The sequence below is a fragment of the Siphateles boraxobius genome, unplaced genomic scaffold, assembly GCF_051911475.1.
Source record: "Siphateles boraxobius isolate OS27281-9 unplaced genomic scaffold, OSU_SipBor_1 12, whole genome shotgun sequence".
Taxonomy (NCBI): domain Eukaryota; kingdom Metazoa; phylum Chordata; class Actinopteri; order Cypriniformes; family Leuciscidae; genus Siphateles; species Siphateles boraxobius.
Window position 1 is genome coordinate 35,771,713 of NW_027508722.1, and position 17,520 is coordinate 35,789,232.

Here is a 17,520-nt window from a genome sequence, read left to right on the forward strand (position 1 = left end):
TACTCTATTGTGGTGGTGAGTTTAGGGGCAAATGCCTCTCAGAACATCATGGCAACAGTGAGTTTCTGTCAGGTTTTCTTCATTAAAATCTGGAGAAATATTTACCCTTGACTACGAGGTCTATCCCACTGCCACAGTTCACTATTGCCGTCATGTTCCGTACATGTGATTTCATAATATTGAATTACATCACCAGGAACCGTTATTTATTTTGGTCTCAGAAGAAAGAGGTCCACTTCACACATAATAAAGTCACTGGACAAGAACATTTAAATGCGTAGGTTCACTCACTCACAAAAACCACAGTAACTATAATTTCTGACCAAATACTACAGTGATTGTTACCTTAATAAAACGGTGGTAACTTGGTGTTAGTCACCACTGTCATTAAAAACGAGATGAAACAAAACGACGGATTTTCAATGCGTCTTACTCCGTTTAAAAGAGATCCCAGATTAATTTAGTATGATTTTACAGTAGTAACTACGTATTTTGGCAGCTTTAATGTTACCATAATCCATTTTCGTAAGGGTACTGACTGTGATTTTCGGTCTTTCTCAGGCTCAGATTCGGGAAACTTGAGTGCTGGTCGTAAGCCACGGGTGGAGAGCGGATATTTTTCGCTGGAAAAACCCAAAAACGAAGAAGATGAAGGACAACAGCATCAGGAGCGAGAGCAACTACCGCAACAACAGCCCCCTCTGCTTTCTTCCTCCTCCACACCACCCTCCTCTTCCTCACGCTCCAGGTATCGCTCATTTTATCCTGAGCTCTTCAGCTCTCCAGTCAGCTCACACACGTCACACAACCCACACACTGCTACTAACACACAGATTCCCGGTGATGTGCGCATTACATATAATGCCCGCACTCACCAACACAACACACAAAGACTTAGCAAATCAGTGGAGCATCTTTCAGTGGACGCCCCATCGCTGGAGTTCACATCCTCGACGGATGCCAATCTCTGTCCCCTTCCCAGCCCGGACACGCTCTCCAGTCCAAACTCACACACATGCCACACAAACATCCTCCCGTCATCCCTGTCCTCTTCTCAGAGCTCTTTGGACTCGGAGCAGAGTCCGGAGAGCCGTGTGGGCAGGGCGGGTCGAGGCGGGCAGGGTTACGCCGCCCTGGCAGACGTGCCTCGGGCTCGGAGACTCAGTCATCGGGAAGCGTACCGACCCACTCAGAAACGGCAGGAGCTGCGAGCACGCGCGAGGAGCCCGGGCCGGCAGGAAGTGGAACGACTGTTCGGACGTGAACGAAGGTGATGAGTGATACTCACACAAAAGCTCTGTTTCAAACTCTACAAATTTTAATAAACTGTTCCTTTTTTTATTTTACAAATTGATTTTTCTACTACTCTTAATATTAACAAACAATATTCTATTGCAATGAATATTATAAAAAAATATACATAAAATAAATAAACTAACAAATAGGCTAATATTATTTAAAAAAAAAAAAATAATAATAGCATAGCCTACACAAATACTTGATGAAATAGTATAACTTTTAATTTAATTTAAAGGTTCACTGTCATATTTTTTTTTGTATGGTTTGCTAAAGTGGCAGGAATGCAACCTCACTAAATAGCGTTTTCAGTTACTGACGTCATTGTGGAAATGATGTTCTATGTGTTCCACAACCAGCTACTAAGATAAAAAATGATTCGCATTCATCTGGTCATGTGATCTCCGGCTCCATATTTGTACTGTTTGTAATAGATTTTATGTGCTTATGATGCCTAAAAATGCTGTCTACTAGGTAGGTATGTCACTAGAGTTTGTACCAGAGCCAATGACACACACATTATAGTTAAATACACATACATAGAAATTACAGAAATGAAGACATTCATGTTTTATAGCCACATTATGCTTTATAGGTTATTTTCTGATCGTAATTGAGCAGATACACAGTTCTGTACAGGGAACTGCAGATACGCAGCTACTTCCCCTGCAGTTTAAACACAATCTGCTCGCTCAGACCCAGCCAACACGCCTGCTGTGTTTACGTCTCAGAGCGAGCGTAGAGCTTATATCTCCACCTGCTGGAGCCGGCAGGAAAAAACAGCTGGTTATCTGTCAATGACACTCAGGATGAACAAGTTCAGAATCTGAGACGCAGGGAGGATACGCTGCTATCTGTCAGAGCTACTGCTATGCCTTTAGCACTTAGAATCATGACATTCATCTCATTCTTGCAGCTTTAGCGCCACCTAGTGAACACTGTGTAAAACTGAACTTCCAATCTAATCTCTGTTCCATTTTGTTGAAATCTCAAGGCAGAACTGAACTGTATCTGTTCAGTTCTGTATCTGTGATTAAAATGTTTCTTTATTTCTGCGCTGTTCTCCTTTTTCATTTCAGTTTTTTCTTTCTCTCGTGCTTTTTATGTCTTTTTTGCTTTTTATTTGATCTGTTTCTCCTCTTTTTCAGGCAGTCTTCTGAAACTCTGCACTTCCTGCCCTGCGCCACGCCCTGCCACGCCCACTGACAAACCCACTGCTTACTTTCATTCCACCTGCTGGGGTCAAATTATAACACACACACACACACACACACACACACACATCTCAGAATCAAAGACAAAAGCTTTTTTCACACCGCAAGCAGCGCATATTTATTTCGGAAAACAGATTAAAACAGTGAATTCAGACTGCCCAACTATGCAGCACAGACGATTTAGTTTATAGCCTTAGATGATCTTAGATGATTGGAATTTGAAGGTTCACTAATTTTTTTGCTAAAATGGCTTGAATGCAGCCTCACTCAATACCAAACGTTTTCCGTTACTGATGCTATGCCAGAAACGTTGTTTAATTTATTCTACAACTAGCTACTGAGAAAAAAAATGATCTGTATTCATCTGGTCATGTGATCTCAACCCCCGGGAGGTTCCATTATTAGTCCACTTATATACAATATATAATATATATATTTATATATATACATTAGAATAATTATGTCTGTTATTAAAGGAAATGCTAAATGTGGTATCCCAGAATGCATCAGAAATGTGGTCAATGAGAAAGTATTGCTGCTGCTTCAGTTCGGTGTGAAACGGGTGTAAAAGATGAATTATTCCTACTAACACATGGGTGTACACTGGGACACAGACTGACTGCTGACTGGGGTTCTGCTCATGGCTGGTTTCCTGTGTCTGTCCCTTTGCTCTGCCATCTGCTCGTATAAGACATCTAAAATTCATCTTGTTAAACAAATGCTACAAATCAAAGACATGCTAACATCCTAGATATTCTCTGTTGAGAAAAGCCTTGCAGTTTCAAACACTAAAATCTTCCTAAAGGTAATTTTGCCGAGGGAATTAAGCTTGATTAAGATTGTCTTTGTTAGCTAATGTAATGGCAATACATGCCAAAAGTTGCTACATTATAAATAAAAAGTGATTTTTCACCACTAATTATAATAATTACATTACACCAGCTTTTAGAACAGGAATCTGTTTTATAATACAAAGTCATTCTGAGGCAATGTCACAGCTTTAATGTCAATGAGAAACAATTTCCTTTCATTTGTTTGAGACATTGTTATGACAGTGTTCGGGTTATTTATGGGGTCAGTCTCAGCTGACTGACCAGTAATGAACAGAGGAAGTGATTTTTCATTTTATTTCACAAAAATATGCTCCAGCATCCTTCCTCTGTAGATGTAAACATCCTGCAGTGCTGTAGGTAGAAATAGTGAAATTTGTTTATTTGTGCATTTATTAGTTTATTATGCATCGCATTTAACTCTGTTCGGTGTATGATTTAACCCATTATTTTAGACAAATCTCAGAGTCCAAAAAAAGGTATGAGTAGATCTGTGATGAAAGGAAAGCATTATGCCATATTCCATTGTTTCTGTTCTGACCTCTGTGTGTGTTTTGCAGCAGACGTTCACAGGTCATTGAGAGATTTGAGTGTCATGACACTGTCAACACTCCAGAACAAATGGACACAACGAATTCTTTAACAGACCCCGCCCCTTCTTACTCTAAAACAGCCAATCAGAGAGCAGGACGCAATGAGAAACGGCTCTCCAACCAGAAACAGGTACTCATTTAACATGGTGTTTAATTAATGATTATAGAAGGGTGTATAATATTTTTTTTGTTGAAAATAGTGTATAAATTGCAGTATAGCACTTTGAGTGTGTGAAATGATTGGACTAAACATTTTTGCTATTGTTCAGAAAGTTGCTGAGTGTCGTTACAGCAATAAGCCAGTTCAATCTGGATCATCCAATCAGATTTCAGAATCAGAACTGTCTGTTTTATAAAGATATTTCAAGGAGGCCTAGTAGCAGTATTTCGTTAAAATCCTCAGTAATGTTTCTTTGAATTAATTCATTTTTAATTTCTTTCTTAAACTGTTGCAGGATTTCTCATTGGATTCGGCTAAAGGCCAGGCGGATGAGGTTTATTCACAAGCTGGTTACCGGAGGGCCAAAAGTCTGGATCGCAGAACCACAGAGACACTCATGACTGTAAGACCACATAAATAACACACAAATCCCCATTAACAAGATTTTTTTGATTATGGTATTGTATATGTATTAAATCAAATAGTGTTGGTTGTAATTTAATGGTTATTAAACATAACAAAGATTTTAGTTTTTTTTTATTATTATTAAATTATAAACAATAAAATAGAACTTTATATTGGCTAATATTAATTCATGACTGAATTTTATTAAGTGTAATTTTTTAGATATTTTAATTAAATCAAATTTAAAAAATAAACATTATTGTACATTTTGTGAATATAGAAAAATGTTTCATTTCAAATGTTATCAGATTCAGTAAAATCGGCATTAATCAATAGTTTCTCTGAATCTAGTTTCTAGATTCTCAAATAATTTTAGTTAGAAAGGTTATGTTGTCCATAAATATCATCTTTTAATAGGACTATATGTAAGAATTTTCATTTATTAATTGCTTTTTTTATTGTCAGTGTGTGAATGACTTGTAACGAAACTTTAAAAAAGAGACTTTCCCCGACTTTCTAGCGAGCCATTATGTACCGTTGTGTGTGTGTGTGTGTGTTTGTGTGTGTGTGTCATGCAAAGTGATTAATTCAAACTATTCAAACTATAGCCTCACATAGCCAGATCTAGTCTGTAGTCTCAAATATACTTTATAATAAAACTATCATAACAGTGTAATTTTAATTACCTCATCTGTCGACAAGATGTCGGTACATTTTGCTGAATTATACATACTATAATTGCATTGTAAGTGTTTCAAAAGGGACCTTTAAAGACTGATATGCATGACCAACGACTTAACCCTCATCTGAACTTTTCTTTGTCACTCATTAAGATGCAAGACTATGACTGTTTGATTCTCACAATAGTTAACTTTCACTTTGTTGGTTAGAATTGTAATGCATTACATGCAAACTCGAATATGAACCATATAAACTAAAGTGTGTTTAGAAAATCGACTTATATAATTAATTACTCTTAAGAACACAGCATGTTTATTTCTAAGTGGCTGCAAGTCTCCAAGAGTGTCTGTGTGTGTTTCAGCTGTTAGTACTTCGTTCATGCAAACCCAACCCAGAACCACTTCACCACCCGTGATTATAAATAGCATTCACTCAGAGCGTTAGGACCAGAGACACATGCCCAAACACACACATGCACACATGAGAACACAGATTCATGTTCATACACACAGAAAGACGGCATGTGAGGCAGAAGCGTGTGAAGAACAGGTCACAGATGAAACTCAACAAGACTAAGGTACTGTGAATGGTGGACTACCAAACGTCTGGTGGGTGTGATCTCCACTGGACTAGATCTGCTCAATAGTGGAGCATTAGACACTATGGTAGAGGGTTTGTATTATTATTATTATTATTGGTTGTGTAATTTTAGGTTGAAGATTAGTTTGTTTATGGCTTTGTGAGGTACCACTGCCTGTTGAAATCTTGCAAGTTATTTGTTCCTTTCTGACTTATGACTTATGGTGATGGTTTTATGATGCAGAAGTAATTTTTAGGACTTTTTAAGCACTTTTTAAACCTAAATATAGAAAAGACAAATATTTTTTTTTTTTTAAATTTGTTTTGTTGCATTTAATTAGCATTGATATTAACATATTAAAAGCTGCAGTAGGGAGTTTTGAGAAAATGTTGACTTAGTCTGAAAATTTGAACAAGCACAACTTACAGGTCCAACCCCCTTGCTCTCTGCTACGCTACAGCTCCTCCCTCCACAGCTCCTCCCCCACAGCGGAGCCTGCCGTGAACGCGCAGGCTAGTAAGCAGGACCACCGATGACGGCGGATTATAAACAGTTATGGAACATTCACTAATAGGGACGAAACATCAACAATATGCTTTACATTGACTATGGCCTGCCCATACTTTGACTACAAACTTGGTCCTCAAATCATTATGTAGATGCAATAGATATGTAACTTTATAACGTTGCACTCTTATAAATAGCTAGTAAGATAACGTTAAAGGATTAGTTCACTTTTAAAAAAACTTTTGCTGATAATTTATTCACCCCCATGTCATCCAAGATGTCCATGTCTTTTTTTCTTCAGTCGAAAAGAAATTAAGGTTTTTGATGAAAACATTCCCGGCTTTTTCTTCATATAATGGACTTCAATAGGACACAAACGTTTCAAGGACCAAATGACATTTCAGCGCAGCTTCAAAGGGCTTTAAACGATACCAGACGATGAATAAGGGTCTTATCCAGCGAAACGATCGGTCATTTCAAAAATAAATAAAAAACTTTACGTTTTATAAGAACAAATGCTCGCCTTGCTCTGTTCTGTGATGCACGTTCGTGATCCTGTTCGAACTCGTTCATCAAAATGAACAAATCTTTTTTCGAGTCATTTCGTTCATTCAACGAACGAAATGACTCGAAAAAAGATTTGTTCATTTTGATGAACGAGTTCGAACAGGAGAGTCACGAACGATGGTACGTGCTCGCGCTGTGCAAGAGAGGGGTGATCAGGGCGTACACGAGTATGATTGACACTGCTAAGACATTCCTCCTGGCTCTGATTGGTTGTTTCTGACCGGGAGCGGTGTATTTCTGCAAATGGAAATAGGACCACAGGGAGGAGCCAGAGGAGCTTGATTTTCTCACAGATTATCTGTCTCATATTCTACTGTCAGGACATAATGACAGTTTTCACAAATATTTGTTTACAAAAGTTACCTACTGGAGCTTTAATAGATACAGTGTGTTATATTATTGTGTTTGTTTCTGAAGTCTTTAACTGTTGATGTCTTTTACATGTTTACATGTAGCTGATTGCATGTAAAGTACTTTAAAACAGCATTTTAAAAATTCATGAATTGTAAACAAATATCTCACTGACAAAAAATAGGAAACGATATTATAGAGAACAACAGGAACAAGCCACTTTTCCGATGGCCTGGAACATTGCAAAAATATATTTGCATTTTACTTTATCTATAGGCATATAAATTGTAGTTTTAATAAAATGTGTTGATTTTCTCTGTAGGCGAGATACATTTTATTTTAAGGAAAAAAGTATTTAAAAATCCTAAAAAATAAGGTAAAAGAAGTCAATGGGTTTCATTCATGAAACACAGGTTAAAGTAAATCATTTTAAATCCATTTTTGAGTGAATTGCTGCATAGAATTTTAGTTTGTGTTCATGAAAACTTGATTAATGTTTATAAACAATTTGCTGTTCCTGTTAATGTTTGAAGTTTATACATTTTATGTTTTGTTCTCATCTCTTTTCAGCCGGACCTGCTGAACTTTAAGAAAGGATGGATGACCAAACTGTACGAAGATGGATTGGTGAGTCTAAAATGAACCAGTGAAAGACTTAAACAGCTTGTCTGAACGTTTAAGGTGGAGTTTATTCAAAAGATTTGTTCTGCTTCTGTCTCTCTTGGTGTCTCAGTGGAAGAAACACTGGTTTGTTCTGACCGATCAGAGCCTGAGGTTCTACCGTGACTCCATCGCTGAGGAGGTGAGTGTTTTCATCAGCAATTAAAACGTCACTGTTAACTAACTTAACAATGTCCCTCGTGTTCCTCAGGCTGCTGATCTGGACGGAGAGATCGATCTGTCCACATGCTACGATGTGACCGAATTCCCAGTTCAGAGGAACTATGGCTTCCAAATCCTCGTGAGTGATGTTATTTTATTGTTTAGTTGTATTTTACCCCTATAAGGACTGTGGTGTTGGAAAGTGATGCCATGGTTTTTGGTTCCCCAAAGAACCTTTCAGTGAAACGTTCCTCAAAGAACCATTTTGAAGAACCTTTTTCCACTATAAAGAACCTTTTATGGAATGGATTAAAGGTTATTTATGGAGCCATCAATCCCAATAAAGAACCTTTTTTTTAAAGAGTGTAGCAGTCATGTACACTATAGAATAATTCATATTTATTAAAAAGTCTGTTCTGCTCACCAATGCTGCATTTATTTGATGAAAAATACAGTAAAAACAGTAAAATTGTGAAATATTATCCTGCACAACTGATAATAATAAAAAATGTTTCTTAAGAAATAATTATAATATGCTGATTTTCTGCTTAAGGATCATGTGACACTGAAGACTGAAGTAATAATGCTGAAAATTCAGCTTTGCATCACAGGAATAAATTACATTCTACAATATACTGAAATGGAAAATATTTATTTTAAATTGTTATAATATTATTATTTTGCAATGTTACTGTTTTTACTCTGTAGTTGATCAAATAAATGGAGCCTTGGTGAGCATAACACTCTTCTTTCAAAAACATATAATAATAATAATATAATAATTTGTTACATTTATTCAGCGCTTTTCTAGGTACTCAAAGCGTTTTACATAGAAAAAAATCTTTATTATTCCAAACATAGTGTATATACCACTTGTTTATGTATATACCAAAACTGCTCAATGATCTAACCGTAAAGGTCCTTAGACACTGAGTCCGAAATTCTCGTCCATCCGTAAAAAATAAATACAACCAATCATGTCAATCACGTTTACACACTGCTTCCAAAACTTTCGCCCGTCATAAAAAAATTGTGCGTTTTTCGCATCCATTGCAAGCATTTTTAGAGATTGACAATTCAGAGCCACCGAATGACGAATACGAAAAAACACATACAAAAATTTCGGACTCATTGAATCTTAACTCGTACTTTTTTGGTGAAGCTGTGCTCTTGAGTTATTGATGCTAGACAAATATGTTACAAGGATTGCGGTGTCATGTTTTCACACCTAAATAAAGCCCTGGTGATGTTATCTGTAACCCTAACGCTGTTCCTCACTAAGCATTGTTTCATCACTAATGTCATCTGATCTGTCAGCAGCTGTGACATCATCACTTCCCTCTAGAATAACACCCCACAACTCCAATGCCACAATTCAGACGTTTGTCTAATACTCCTTTTCCTTCACTAAAGGGCAAATACATTTTTTTTTAATATCAAATATTTGTTTGTTTTTAATATCAAAGTTTTAAGGTTTTTTTCCGGATAGTCACTTTAATTTGCAAAAAAGTAATTTCATCTGGTGGATGCAAAAATGGTCAGAAGACTTCAGAAAAAGTACAAATAATGATAAAGTTTTAAATTATAAATGTTTAATTTACATGCTACTGTATTTTATTAATAAAGCTGTTGAGATGTACTTGATATTATGTTGTTCGTCTAGGTGGCGAATGACTGTAGGTTTCTTGGTGTTGTTTTTGAAGTTATTTTAGAGATGTCAGATATAGCAGAAAGCGTTGGCCGCCTCTGTGTACAGACGCACAGCGGGGCGTCAGTGTCAAGAAATGAATAACAACTGTAAATATAACTTCAGCCTGCTATCTTTATGCCTTGGATAGAGAATGCCACGGATAAACTAACGTAATACTAAACTCCTCTTGCCGCTAGTTTTCACTAGATTTATATCATAATCTTTTATTCCAGTATGTGAATGGACCATTTCTTGTGATATACTCTTGTTACTGAGAGAAAGATGCAGGACTTTTGTGAATTTGCATGTTCGTGGCAAAATGTAAATATCAAAGAATTTTAAAATTGATGTCTAGGCCTATAAAAATATATATTTGCTCAGATAATATTTCCTATAATTAATATAATTTTTATAGCTACGCTCAGCTCTGAAATATTTATATTTATTTATTATATTGTTATACTTAATATATAATATAAATATAATAATTTAAATTTTATTATATTTCATTGGATCTAAAACATAGCTGAAAAAATTCTTATTTGTTTGAGAGAAAAAGTACAAGATGACCTTTTGAATATATATATATATATATATTTTATAAGTAAACTTGTTAACTTTTTTTTTATATATATATATTTTTATTTTATTTTTATAAATAAGTCGTTCAGTAATCATGACTGCAAAAGTCTTGTAAAAGTTATAGAAACTCATTGTTTTTACAATATATTCTGTGGCGCTTGTAGTCGAATTGAACCACAATGTCAGAAGTGAGCAGAAATAGTCTCTTTTAGTTCAGCTGTCATGCATCTGATCAATCCACAGCCCTGATCTGATCAATCGACTCATTGTCCTTGTCTTCCTCTCAGAGTAAAGAAGGGGCATTCACACTGTCTGCCATGACCTCTGGGATACGTAGAAACTGGATTCAGGCCATTCTGAAGAACATGCGGCCCACCATCGCTCCTGATGTCACACGGTGAGCTTCAACATCATGTTTAGATTGAAAAGTATGGAAAAAGAACATCAAACATTTACAAATTAGACATCCCTCTGTAACTTAATTAGGAAAATCTATACCATGAAGGTGAAGTGTGTCATTTCTGCACCTCTACTGGCAACAATTGTTTTTTCAGTCTGTTCTCCTGGGCCTGGCATAACAACACTGGCTCAACCAATGCTGTGAGTTCGGCAGACAGTTCTGTTTGGTGCAGCTAGTAATGCAGAAATTACTAACTTTACCTGTAAAGATTTACACCCTTTTATAAACAGTACATGCTTTCTGGAAATCATTTGAGCACATTAACCATTCTTTGGAAAGATCATTTTCCTCAAATTTCCTCAAAATTTTAGATTTCCTCAAAACAATTTCCTGCTTTTTTTAGTATTATTATCATTTTCTGCTGTTCCTTACTGTATAAAGTAATGTTCCTTACCTGTATAATTTATTTTCTTGTGTTTTTCCTGCTCCGTTTATCTGACCACAGGAAAAATGTGTCTTTGAAACTTTCAGTTCTTATGCCCAGGTTGGCATTTCCTGTTCTTATTCAAACCTGTGTGTGTATTTGTGGCCGCTGTTGTGTCAGATGAGTTTAGCGATGTGTTTCGTGATGTTCTGGCTTCTCTCTGTTATGTTAGTAATTCCTGTTCCCTTTTTGCTTCTGTCGTTTGCCTGTTTGCTATGTTTATAATGGTGCTGTTAATTTAACATGTTCATTTAGTACACTTATTTGTATTACAAACAGAATGGAAAGAGATAAATGAAATTGAAGAAGAGCCTTCAAAAATGTATGCTTAGTTAATTTGGAGCGTTACATCGTGTGTGTGTGTGTGTGGCCAGATTATTTATCATAGTGGTGTTAGTATTTTTGAGCTTTTAATTTTTGAAATTCATGAATTATGTTTAACAGCATTACATTTATTTAAATTCCAGCTGTTCCACACCACGTTAAGCAGTCGCAACATGATAAAGTGATACGTGTGAAATCCTGTCTGACCGAAGGACATTTTGTCAGCTTCACATTGGATAGACCTAAATTATGCACAGACAACTTAAAATAAAATCATATAAAGACACGTTAGAAAAAAACATGTCTGGTTAGGGCAGGGTGGTGTTCTGTGTATTTCTAAAGGATATTAGGTAGACATGCATCCAAACTTTCATGTATCAGTAAAGCATTGGTAAAGACCTAAACAGCTAATTTAATTATAAATCTAATCCATATGGGACATTTACCAAAGCTGAAGTCATCACAATACAGAATTTAATTATCAGTTATCAATTATTGGATGATACTTATTATTATTTCAGGCCTGTTTAAAAATATCCAATAATTACAAAACATATGTATGTATATATGTATATATATATATATATATATATATATATATATATAACATATTTTTTTCTTAAAATTAATTTAATGCATTAAAACTAAATGTAATAGATTTTTGAAAGGAAATATTTTTGATTACTCAAATATATTTACAAGCATATTTCAGCTTATTCAAAATTTGAAGTTTCATCTATTGACAGTTTTTGTTGAAGATACTGATAAACAGGATGGCAGGTACAGCACAATTTATGTTTACACCTCGTCAGTCTCCCTATTTCTTGTTGTGATGTTACATCACTTCATTCTTTGAAGGAGATAAAAAAATGGCATTGCATCAGTGCCCACTTTTAGAACACACCCTGCAGCGTGCACAGACACACATGAGTGTTTACCGACATGTTTGACAGTGGTTGAATGCCATGCAGTGATCAGATGGTTTTCCTCACCCTACTAACCATTAATCAAACCATCCTGTCTTCAGTGGTTTGGGTGTGTGTGTTTTCTTTTAGACATCTGTAGTTTCTTTGTTAACACTGTGCATGTTTCACAACACATTTTCATCTTGGTATAGAGGCTATGCGTGTGACATCACCATCGGCCGGAGTAACTGCGGTTCCCTTTCGAACGGTCACTTCGTATTGCGTAGCTATACGCAGTGGGGGAAACTCCTTTTCCTCGATTTACTGAAGCCTATATGTAAAACGCATTTGCAGCTGCACAGCTAGCACACTGAGCGTCTGGCACGCTCATAGGCTGTGCTGCAGCAACTGCACATCCAATGGCGCGGGCAACTCTGACGTGCGACCAATGAGCTAGCCCAACGTCAGAGCCCACCGAGGGGGCGTGGCCTAGCCTATATAGACCCCCGAATTAGCCATTATATCAGATTTTTACTCCTTCAGCGACAGTACTCATGCCCCTGAGCTTTCTACTGTTATTCGCCGTCGAACAAGTCTTTTCAGCCTGAGCGAGCTTCTCTTCAGCAGACTTCGCCTGCACGCCGTTGTCTCCTGACGCCGTCTGACCTGTGGCTATCCGGCGACAGCCTATATCCTTTGTTCGAAAGCTTTGTGTTTTATTTCAGATGCCTCGTTCAGCCTGCGCCACGTGCGGGTCTGCACGAGGCAGACCAACACTCGAGCTGCAATTTCCTGCCTGGGGATCGACCACGCGGAGAATGCACTCTCTGCCTGCGGATGTGCGGCCTGCGAAAGCATGCCTATCTCCGTGCTGTGCAATCGGCTAGCTCTCTCTCGAGACGGCGATGCCGCTTCAGCCACGCTGTCTATTCCAAGGAAGAAGAATCGTCGCAGCCAACGGCAACCGGAGGGTATGGAAGTTGGTGAACGCACGCCGGCCGCGTCCCCGCGTGCTTCACTTTCTCCTACTCGGACGACATCACTGGTCCTGTTTGTAGGAGACCAGCACCCTCCCCCCAGCGTGGAGGGCCTCGTCTCCTTCGGCGGATCTCTCGAGCGCGACGACAGCCTGTCCATAGCCGCTTCGGAGGATGAGTGGCCGGGCTCTCTCGACCCTGTCACCGCTTCTCAGTCTGTGGCTAGTGGTTCAGCGACCAGGACAAACTCCGACGTCGAAATGCTTCGGATCCTGACGAAGGCCGTCGCGGACCTCGAGCTAGAGTGGACCACGCCCGAGGAGCTGCCGCGTAGTCTGCTGGATGGATGGTTCCTGTCGGGGCACCAGCAGGCCCCTCGTCACAAACCAGCGCTATTTTCCCCCGAGGTCCACGAGGAGCTCACTAAGTCCTGGCGCCGCCCCTCGAAGAGGCCGTGGCTGCTCATCTTTGCCCGAGCACTGCTCGGTGCCTCTCCTCCCAACAAACCCTGCCGAACACCTCAGCCCTCGCTGGACGCGCGTATTCCGCCTCTGGTCAGGCTGCATCGGCCCTGCACACGATGACCGATCAGGCCAAACTCCTCCAGTCTATGGACGAGGCTGGCCCGGACCCGGAGGCCTTTCGAGACCTGAGAAGTGCTACAGACCTAGCGCTGCGTGCTACTAAGGCTACAGCACAGGCCATCGGAAGGAACATGGCGAGCTTGGTCGTGCTCGAGCACCATCTTTGGCTTAACCTCACGGAGATCAAAGGAGCCGACAGGACTAGATTTCTCGACGCCCCGGACTAGATTTCGCTCATCCAGCCAAACCGGTGAAGCAGGCCTCTCAGCCCCGCCCCGCGGCCGCTGATAGCCACCGCCAGTCAAGGACCGCGAAGCGCTACCCGCTCCCCCGGCGTCAAGGCTCGCGGCCCAGCGCCGTGATTGACCAGGTACCTCCGAAGTCGTCCTAGCACAAGGAGGAAAGAGAGAAGGCTCGTGTCTCGCGCTAGCCGGACCACCCTCGAAAAAACCAGCAAAACTTCCCACAGCTCCCTGTTCAGTTCAGGTGGCTGGGGATTTTATTATTGTAAACAGGCCCGCAGCAGTGAGCGCATCTTTGCAAACAAACGGCAAAAGCCTGTATAGTCAGTCAAACACTCAGTATGTGCACAAATCACATTATAAGGGTATAAGGTCCCCCTATGTTAGGCGGCCCGTCCCATTCAGTGTGTCATGCCCTAGCCACACGGGCCATAGCCTGGCAAGCCATCCCTGGTGTGTCGAGTTGGGTTATAAACACTATAAAGCGAGGCTACTCGCTCCAATTCGCTCGCAGACCCCCGAAATTCCAGGCGGTTATCGAGACGTCGGTGAGAAGCAGCGTGGGTCACGTGCTACGCACCGAAGTTCAGAATTTATTAGCAAAAGGAGTGATAGAGTCGGTACCTCCTGCGCTAATGTATTCAGGGTTTTACAGCCGCTATTTTCTAATTCCAAAGAAAGACGGCGGACTCAGACCCATACTAGATCTGAGACATTTGAACAAGGCTCTCACGAGACGGCCTTTCAAAATGTTAACACTCAAATAAATTCTCGCGCAAATTCGCCCGGGTGATTGGTTTGTTACAATGGATCTGAAAGATGCATATTTTCATATTCAGATCGACCTTCGTCACAGGCCATTCTTGAGATTCGCCTTCGAGGGGAGGGCATATCAATACACCGTTCTGCCGTTCGGTCTGTCCCTGGCACCCCGCACATTCACAAAATGTATGGATGCAGCGCTCTCCCCACTGAAAAGTCAGGCAGTGCGCATGCTGAATTATCTCGACTACTGGCTGGTGCTGGCGCAGTCGAGAGATGAACTGATAGTTCACAGGGATTTGATTCTCAGACATCTAAAATACCTGGGGCTCACAATCAATGTGACCAAGAGCAAACTGACCCCCAGCCAGACTGTTGTCTTTCTGGGCACGGTTTTAGACTCGGTGACAATGAAAGCGCGGCTCACTCAAGAGCGCGCGCTCTCTATACAGACACTGGCGGCTGCATTCAGGGCGCGAGTGCACGCCTCTGAAGAAATTTTAGAAACTGCTTGGTCTAATGGCAGCTGCATCGTCAGTTCTCCACTTGGAATTACTGCGCATGCGCCCGCTGCAGCACTGGCTGAATCGCCGTGTGACAACCCATGCATGGCGGTCAAACAGCCTGTGCATTATGGTGAATCACGGGTGTTTAAGAACACTGATGCCCTGGCGGGCTCAGGACTGGTACCACATGGGGTTGACCATGGGGGTAGTTTCCACGAGGAAGGTGGTTTTTTACAGACACGTCCAACCTAGGTTGGGGAGCGCTGCACCAGGGCAAGCCTGCCTCCGGCCTCTGGTCGAGCACGGAGCAGAGCTTATATATCAATTGTCTGGAAATTAAAGCAGTTGGTTTGGCCCTGAAAGCTTTTCTGTCAAACCTCAGGGGTCACCACGCCCTAGTCCGTACGAACAACGTGTCAGTGGTGGCCTACATAAATCGGCAGGGTGGCATCAGGTCAGGCAACCTGCATGCTATGGCGAGTGAACTCCTCCTGTGGGCACAAGCCAGTCTGAGCTCTCTGAGAGCAGCGCACATCCCGGGCATCCAAAATCTGGGCGCGGATATGCTCTCATGGGGCAACGCTCCCCTAAGCGAGTGGTCCCTGAACCCTCAGGGATGGTCAGTCTAATATGGGAGATGTTTGGCGAGGCCGAAGTCTACGTTTTCGCCTCGAGAGCAAACACCCACTGCAGGGTGTTCTTCTCGAAGAACAGGGACGCGCTGGCTCATCCCTGGCCCAGCCGCCCCCTTTATGCTTTTCCCCCCGTTTCGATGATCCCACAGGTCATCGAACGGGTCAGGGAGAGCGGATGCCCAGTCCTTCTGGTGGCTCCTCTCTGGAAATCCAGACTGTGGTTTCCGGAGATGGTTCAGTTGTCAGAGACGATCCCCTAGCCTGTTCCAATGAGGAAGGATCTCCTCACACAGGCCAACGGAACATCCCCGACCCGATTTATGGGCCCTCCATGTGTGGCCCCTAAACGGGTACCCGGGGACCTTCCTGACAGAATCTTGAGCACTATCTCTGAAGCAAGGGCCCCGTCTACTCGGCGCCTGTATGCTTGGAAGTGGTCAGGTTTTTCCAGCTGGTGCTCGAAAAATCAAGTTGACCCAGAGTCATGTGAGGTATCTGTGGTACTCTCCTTTCTGCAGGAGCTACTGGACGCGGGCCGCACCCCGTCCACGCTCAAAGTTTATGTGGCAGCCATCGCAGCGCATCATGCTTTGGTGGCTGGCCACTCACTGTTTGGAGTTTGGGAAGAATGACTCCAGAGTCATTCTCAAACCTAGGCATGGGTACGTACCCAAGGTGCTCTCAACGCCGTTGTGAGCACAAGTTATTACGCTATCAGCCCTTCCCCCTTCGGCTGAGGATGGGGAGGTTTATCTTCTCTGCCCTGTCAGGGCGCTGAGAATCTATCTGGAGCGTTCTGCGTCTTATAGACAGTCAGAACAGCTGTTTGTCTGCTTTGGTGGCCGATCTAAGGGTGATCCAGTCACGAAGCAAAGACTGTCTAGATGGATAGTGGATGCCATTTCTATGGCTTATACATCAGTGGGTCAGGTTTGCCCTATAAGTGTCAAGGCCCACTCAACTAGAGGCATGGCCTCGTCATGGGGTTGGTCATCGGGTTTTCCCATTCAAGATATTTGTGAGGCGGCCGGCTGGTCCTCGCCTTCCACATTTATGAAGTTCTATAATATGGAGGTGCCTTCCCTGCAGGCGAAGGTACTTTCGGTATGATTAAGACCCGACGGTGTCTGGTCTTGTCTACAAAGATTACTGTGCATAATCATATACATATATATATATATATATATATAAATATATATATATAAAACCCGCTTAGGCCGGTTATAAAATTGTGCTAATAATCCCGACAGTGTCTGGTATTGTCAGTATATTCTGTCAGTTGTACTGACTCATATATATTTTTCAGGCCCGACAGTGTCTGGTCTGTTATGTATATAAATATATTTGTTGGGTTCTGGCTTGTTCTGTTAGCTCAGGGGTCCTGAGTTGCAGGGCAACCAGTTACTTAGGGTGCGGTGTTTTG

General features: G+C 41.0%; 1 protein-coding gene across 17 annotated transcripts in view; it reads left to right on the forward strand.

The window, feature by feature from the left end:
- LOC143727503 (uncharacterized) overlaps positions 1–17,520 on the forward strand; it is a 54,608-nt gene that overhangs the window by 21,677 nt on the left and 15,411 nt on the right. For 4 of the 17 annotated variants that reach the window (XM_077219302.1, XM_077219299.1, XM_077219297.1 and 1 more), the window contains exons 8-15: positions 568–1,270; positions 3,901–4,063; positions 4,389–4,496; positions 7,755–7,811; positions 7,918–7,986; positions 8,056–8,145; positions 10,566–10,675; positions 11,184–11,222. In XM_077219302.1, coding sequence (XP_077075417.1) covers positions 568–1,270; positions 3,901–4,063; positions 4,389–4,496; positions 7,755–7,811; positions 7,918–7,986; positions 8,056–8,145; positions 10,566–10,675; positions 11,184–11,222 — 1,339 coding nt within the window. Of the gene's footprint in view, positions 1–561; positions 1,271–3,900; positions 4,064–4,388; positions 4,497–7,754; positions 7,812–7,917; positions 7,987–8,055; positions 8,146–10,565; positions 10,676–11,183; positions 11,223–17,520 lie in introns of all 17 variants that reach the window. The other 13 variants (XM_077219310.1, XM_077219308.1, XM_077219305.1 and 10 more) reach the window with 9 other exon arrangements.